Raw genomic sequence first — 7,500 nt, forward strand, 5'->3', positions numbered from 1 at the left:
AAGAAAATGTTTGTTGTTTGGTTATAGAAAGATTAAATCAAATAGAGAATAGGTATATATATATATATATATATATATATATATATATGTGTGTGTGTGTGTGTATATAATGTATATATATATGTATATGTGTGTATATATATATATATATATATATATATATATATATATATATATATACGTTTTTTATATTCAAATAAGCCGAATATTATAATACATTAATGGCTGTACGGACACTGTCATACAAATATCCTGGACCAGGGTTCGATTCCCAGCAGGTCAAATGCTATTGTCTTTGAGTGGTTTCGTCACGGGACTCTGATCCCGAGGTCGGTAAGAGAATCCAGATATTAATGCATAGAATATATGGCTTATTTGAATATATATATATATATATATATATATATATATATATATATATATATATATATATATATATATACTGTATATATATATATATATATATATATATATATATATATATATATATATATATATATATATTATATATACATATATATATATATATATGTATTCTGATTGCTGTATATTCTAAAATAATATCTAATTTTTTCTAAATTACATGCCAGTAGATAATAACATTCGGCATATTACCCCACCCCCCACCCCCCCCCAAAAAAAAGAAAAAAAATTCCAAACTTTACGCATAATCAACAACAAAAAGCTTTTTTGTTTGTGTTCATTTGAACGAAGCTGTAAATTCCTGGCCCAAGCAAGCTTTATAAACTTCAGGGAACATGACCATGGCCAGGGTTAATTAAATGCAACCACCATCTACATACTACTACATTTTTTGGAGTCTCCGGGTTAACGAAACATGAAGCAGTCTGCCACATCTCACACGACATTAAAGTCTTACGGAATTCTATCCTCTTTCATATTTCATGTTTCTTCTTCCTCTTTTATTACTGGAAATTGTGTTATGTTGAACCTAAGCATCAAAATTATAACAATATTTATCTTCCCTTCTCTTATATTCTATTTCATGTGTCTTCATCTTTTATTACTGGAAATTGTGTTATGTTGAACATAAGCATCAAAATTATAACATAATATTCATCTTCCCTTCTCTAATACAGGTATTCTATTTCATGTGTCTTCATCTCTCATTACTGGAAATTATGTTATGTTGAACATAAGCATCAAAATTATAACAATATATTCATCTTTCCTTCTCTAATATTTTATTTCATGTTTCTTCATCTTTTACTACTGGAAATTATGTTATGTTGAACATAAGCATCAAAATTATAACATAACATTCATCTTCCCTTCTCTAATATAGAGATGTTCAGTATTTCTCGCTTTCTTTCCTAAAGTATTTCATGTTTATGTGATATTATTGATTTATGCAAAATTCAAATCAATACACACCATGAAGTGGTAAAATCTTTTCTATAAAAAATAGCTCATGTTATTACACACTCTCTCTCTCTCTCTCTCTCTCTCTCTCTCTCTCTCTCTCTCTCTCTCTCTCTCTCTCTCTCTCTCTCTACCAAAGAGCAAATGGAGTCTCGGCATCCAAAATACTTGTAACTCCTTGTAACTCTCTCTCTCTCTCTCTCTCTCTCTCTCTCTCTCTCTCTCTCTCTCTCTCGTTGGGTGACAATTTAATACAGCTGATTTCCTATCAATGTTCTCCATAATGGTTTCAAATATTCTCTCTCTCTCTCTCTCTCTCTCTCTCTCTCTCTCTCTCTCCTCTCTCTCTCTCTCTCTCTCTCTCTCTCTCTCTCATTGGGTGACAATTTAATACAGCTGATTTCCTATCAATGTTCTCCATAATGGTTTCAAATATTCTCTCTCTCTCTCTCTCCTCTCTCTCTCTCTCTCTCTCTCTCTCTCTCTCTCTCTCTCAAAACGCAAATCGAGTGTCCGCGGATGGACTAAAAACTCTTTGAGACATCCAAAATCCTTGTAACTCCTTGTAACACACACACACTCTCTCTCTCTCTCTCTCTCTCTCTCTCTCTCTCTCTCAGACACGAGTCCTTAACTGTAGAAAACACCGCATACGTTCGGCTATTAAACTGGTTAATAAAATCCCAAGTGGCTAAAAGTGGACCTTCTTCGAGCAATGCAGTAATGTTATTTCGGAGGATAATTATAGGAGAGAGTTAAGGGTCCTACCAAGAGGGCATCATCCTAATGGAATGCCATGTAATTGCGCCTGCCAAAAACACTTTAACAAATGCAACATTACTCAAAATCCGTACCATGGTTCTCCACCGTCTTGGGTTAGAGTTCTCTTGCTTTAAGGGTACACTAGGACACGCTATTCTATCTTTTTTCTCTTCTTCTTGTTTTGTTAATGTTTTTATAGTTTTTATAGGAGATATTTATTCTAAAGAAATATTTTATTTTTCCTTGTTTCCTTTTACTCACTGGGCTATTTTCTCTGTTGGAGTCCCTAGGCTTATAGCATCCTGCTTTTCCAACTAGGGTCGTACCTTAGCACAAGTAATAATAATAATAATAATAATAATCAAAACAGAAAATGGTCCATATTTCAGGTGCCTGTAATGTTCATGTCTGTAATGTCGTTCAAAGATAAAGAAACTCCTAAAAATAAAAATAAAAATAAAAATAAAATAAATGTTTTTGAACTTATGTGTTGCAGAATTCCTCCCCTTTTGTAGTTGCAATAATCATGATTTCGCTCCTCTCATTATGTGAAAAATTAAGCCATAATATATATCTTATATAACAACTATTGTACTCGACCCGTCAAAAAATGACGGTTTAATATTTAGATAAATATGCACATATACGCACACAGAGATTCAACCCTTTCACCACCCCTCCCCCCCTTTCCTAACTACCAGACGGCTGTTTGGGTAATTTGTGGAATGGCTACTTCATCTTCCCTGAGCGTGACAGTCAATATATATATATATATATATATAATATATATATATATATATATATATATAAATATATATATATATATATATATGCATATATATATATATATATATATATATACATGTAAATATGTATGTATGTATGTATCTATATACATACATATATATATATATATATATATATATATACACACACATACATATATATATATATATATATATATATATATATATATATATATGGTGTGTGTGTACCCACACACTTGCACTTTATTGTAAAGGGGAGTACGGGAGATAGCAAAAAAAATAATATTAATCTTTTTTACTATGCCAAAAAATCCCTCTAGTAACTGAAAGAGAGGAATAGGTGAAAACCTAAATAAATCAAGAGAAGACATCAAAGCAGTAAGATAGTCTGGATTGTATAATTGTATTTTGGCGAGGAAAGGTATGTCACTAAAATCATAAATAGATAATCAGGAATCTTGGAATCGTTCAAAATTTTAGTTCCTGGGATCTTGGAATCTGTCAAAGTTTTAGTTCCTGGAATCTTGGAATCGGTTAAAGTTTTAGTTCCTGGAATCTTGGAATCGGTTAAAGTTTTAGTTCCTGGAATCTTGGAATCTTTCAAATTTTTAGCTCCAGAAATCTTGGAATCGGTTAAAGTTTTAGTTCCTGGAATCTTGGAATCGGTTAAAGTTTTAGTTTCTCGGATCTTGGAATAAGTTAAAAGTTTAGTTCCTGGAATCTTGAATCTGTTAGTTTTAGTTCCTAGAATCATGGATTCAGTCAAAGTTTTAGTTCCTGGGATCTCGGAATCGGTTGAAGTTTTACTTCCAGGAATCTTGGAATCATTCAAAGTTTCAGTTCCTGGAATCTTGGAATCGGTTAAAGTTTTAGTTCCTGGAATCTTGGAGTCTTTCAAATTTTTAGCTCCAGAAATCTTGGAATCGGTTAAAGTTTTATTTCCTGGAATCTTGGAAACGTTCAAAGTTTTAGTTCCTGGAATCTTGAAATCGTTGTTTTAGTTCTTGGAATCTTGGAATCGGTCAAAGTTTTAGTTCCTGGAATCTTGGAATCGGTCAGTTTTAGTAAGCGATGAACGGGACGATTATAATGGAAGGAATTGGGACTTTTGCTTATAAGTTACACTACAGTCAATTCTTTATAGTGAGGCAGATTTGCACGGACTCGCAGGGGTGTCCTTTTAGCTCGGAAAAGTTTCCTGCTCGCCAATTGGTTGGACGAGATAATTCTAACCAATCAGATAGCAGGAAACTTTTCCGAGCTAAAAGGGGCACCGCTGCAAGTCAGTGGAAATGCGCCTCACTAAAAAAAATTGACTATACATAATGTGATTGTGAAGCCCTATCAAGTTGGCCACAAAATGGGACACTGAAGTTTCTAATGAATTTAATAGTTTGAGAGAACAGAATGCTGAAGTTGTAATGAGTCAACAGTCACGTGGCTTGTGAAAATTATAGAATTTAAAGTTACATATAGAGATAATACTTATCAAACTAACCATGTCTGTGACGAGGAATGGCAATAAAATTCAAATTTTCATAAGCTAAGTCCATAATAGAGATTACTCGAGTGCCATATATGAATGAGATCATAATGAGGGGTAGATGAAGATGGTTTGGGCAGGCTCTTCGCACTCCACAAGAGGGATTAGTTTACCAAACGTTCAGCTGGACTCCACAAGGCACAAGAAGAGTTGGAAGACCCCGGTCTACATGGCTGAGGACTATGAAACGTGAAGGAGATGATGAATGGAGAAGTTATGAATTCAAGGCTCATTGATAGAGACGACTGGCATAATGTAACCGAGGCCCTTTGCGTCATTAGGCGTAGGAGGAGATGATAATGATGAAGTCATACTTTTTAAGAATAAACCCAGAGACAAATATTAGGGGAAAAAATGAAAGACTTTTACCTAAGAAAACGAAGAAGCTCCAAGACACAAAGTTTATTCACTGCAGTCTTATCAATAATTCCACAGCAAACTTGAGCTGAAAGCTTTCTCACTTTCTAACTTGGGCTGAGAATGAAAGCTACAATTGGGTAACCTTCACTAAAATGTTATTACCTTCGCCAACTTAGTTGCGAAGGTTATGTTTTGATAGACATGTGTTTGTTTGTCTGTGTGTGTTTGTGATTCGCATAACTCAAAAACTATTTGACTGATTATGAATGTCGACATGGTGGATGAAGCCGACATGGCTAAAATGGAAAAAGCAAGTTTTTTTTTTTTTCAGAAGAAGAGACATCCCAGACAATCCTAAAACACAAAGTTCGATACCTAACCCCTAAGGAGGAAGAAAACATCCCCCCTCATGTATCGAATCTCCAATGAACCTTGATGCGGGTTACAGCCGCCATAAATTTCCAATAAGCTTTTTAGGACATCCGTGGAGCCGCTTTCCCGAAAACTTCCGTAACATCTCCTTCCAGATTCCCCCGTTCCAGCAACCTTCCAGATTCCCCCGTTCCAGCAAAAGGGAGTCTTACTTGTCTCGAAAGTTATAATGCCCGTCAAGGGAAATCTTCTTCAACAAACTGTCTGTTGCAAAGATGGTGGATAAGGGAAAGAGGTTGAAACTAATAGGGGAAACGGTGGCGGAAAACCACATATGGTCAAATATTTCCCTTTCCCTTCGGAAAAGCAAAATAATAACATTTCACTCGGGGAAAGAAATAAGCAGCTGATCTAAAAGTAAACTAGAAAAGCACTCAGATTGCAGACCTCCACCACGGCAGCTTATTTTTCGAAACCAGCTTGCCTTTCTCAGAGTCAATTTAGATCGTAGGCGTATTTAAAGTCTGTATGACAACTATGTGCGAACTTGGGTTTAAGGTTAGGGTTTATTTCGGTTGAACTTTTGCTCGACCTTGACCTTTGACCAAGGAGTTTCAAAATTAAATATTTCACTCGGGGAAAGAAATAAGCAGCTGATATCAAAGTAAACTAGAAAAGCACTCAGAGTGCAGACCTCCACCCCGGCAGCTTATTTCTCGAAACCAGCTTGCCTTTCCCAGAATCAATTTATACCGTAGGCGTATTTAAAGTCTGTATGACAACTATGTGCGAACTTGGGTTTAAGGTTAGGGTTGTTAATTCAGTCGAAATTTTGCTCGACCTTGACCTTGACCTTTGACCAAGGACTTTCAAAATTAAATATTTCACTTAGGGAAAGAAATAATCAGCTGATTTCAAAGCAAACTAGAAAAACCCTTTGAGAGTGCAGACCTCCGCCATGGCAGCTTATTCCTCGATACTAGCTTGCCTTTCCCAGAATCAATTTAGACCGCAGGCATAGTTGAAGTGAGTTTGACCAAGGACTTTCAAAATTAAATATTTCACTTAGGGAAATAAATAATCAGCTGATCTCAAAGCAAACTGTAAAAACCACTCTAAGTGCAGACCTCCGCCACGGAAACTTATTCCTCGAAACTAGCTTGCCTTTCCCAGAATCAGTTAAGACCGTAGGCGTATTTGAACTCTTCGTGACAACCATGTACGAACTTGGCTTTAAGGTTAGGGTTACTTCGGTCGACCTTTTGCTCGACCTTGACCTTGACCTTTGACCTAGGACTTTCAAAATTGAATCATTTCCACGTGTCAGCATAACAATCAATCCCTGAAAGTTTCACCAGAAAATTGTTCACAAAGAAACCAACGGACAAAAAGGGGCGAAAACATAACCTCCTCCTAACTTCGTTGGCAGAGGTAAATATCCTTCTTGGGGCCACAGTCTATTAAACACGACTGTCATATATTACTTATTGCGTTCTAGAAGCATTACTACTATACTCAATTTTTTTTAATGAGGCGCATTTGCACCGACTCGCAGCGGGTGCCCTTTTTTAGCTCGGAAAAGTTTCCTGCTCTCTGATTGGTTAGAATGATCTTGCCCAACCAATCAGCGATCAGGAAACTTTTCCGAGCGAAAAGGGCACCCCTGCGAGTCGGTGCAAATCTGCCTCACTAAAAAGGATTGACTATAGCTGAAAGATGTAGGTATTGAACTAAATTAATATAAACTAACTATTGAGAAGATACTACATACATAAGAGACCAACTTCCTGACTCTAAAATGTGCTATTTTTTAAAGAAACAAACCAGCGCTGTGCTCGACTCAAAACAGTACAGACTGAAGCTATAAAAATTGGTAACGATATGGCAAAAAGCAGTTTTTGACCTTTCCGGGACCTTGACCTTGACTTTTGACCAAATCACTCCCAATACCTAATCAAATCGTCCTTGGATAACTCACCAAATTTCATGAGATTCAGAGTAATAGTATTTGAGTTATGCGAATCGCAAACAACAGACAAACATACAAACAAATTAATATTTATTTTAATCTTGTTGCTCTTCTTAAAATATTTAATTTTTCTTTGTTTCCTTTCCTCACTGAGTTATTTTCCCTGTTGGAGCCCCTGGGCTTATAGTATCTTGCTTTTCCAAGTAGGGTTGTAGCTTAGCAAGTAATAATAATAATATCAAAATATAACCTTCGCAACGAAGTTGGCGAAGATAATTTTGAACACTGTTTGGCTACATAAGACGAAGACCTGCATGTTTATTTTTATGATTTTAAATTGAATT

At 35.5% G+C, this 7,500-nt stretch overlaps 2 protein-coding genes across 2 annotated transcripts in view; both read right to left on the reverse strand.

Annotated features, from left to right (window-relative positions):
* The window catches only part of LOC137617982 (cell adhesion molecule 3-like), a 715,661-nt gene that overhangs the window by 599,703 nt on the left and 108,458 nt on the right, over window positions 1-7,500 (reverse strand). The gene's annotated exons all lie outside the window — the stretch shown is intronic.
* LOC137617985 (uncharacterized) overlaps window positions 3,283-7,500 on the reverse strand; it is a 22,606-nt gene continuing 18,388 nt past the window's right edge. The window contains exon 2 of the mRNA XM_068347909.1: window positions 3,283-3,861. Coding sequence (XP_068204010.1) covers window positions 3,283-3,861 — 579 coding nt within the window. The remainder of the gene's footprint in view (window positions 3,862-7,500) is intronic.

The sequence above is a fragment of the Palaemon carinicauda genome, chromosome 24 (assembly GCF_036898095.1).
Source record: "Palaemon carinicauda isolate YSFRI2023 chromosome 24, ASM3689809v2, whole genome shotgun sequence".
In the NCBI taxonomy this organism is placed as follows: Eukaryota; Metazoa; Arthropoda; class Malacostraca; order Decapoda; family Palaemonidae; genus Palaemon; species Palaemon carinicauda.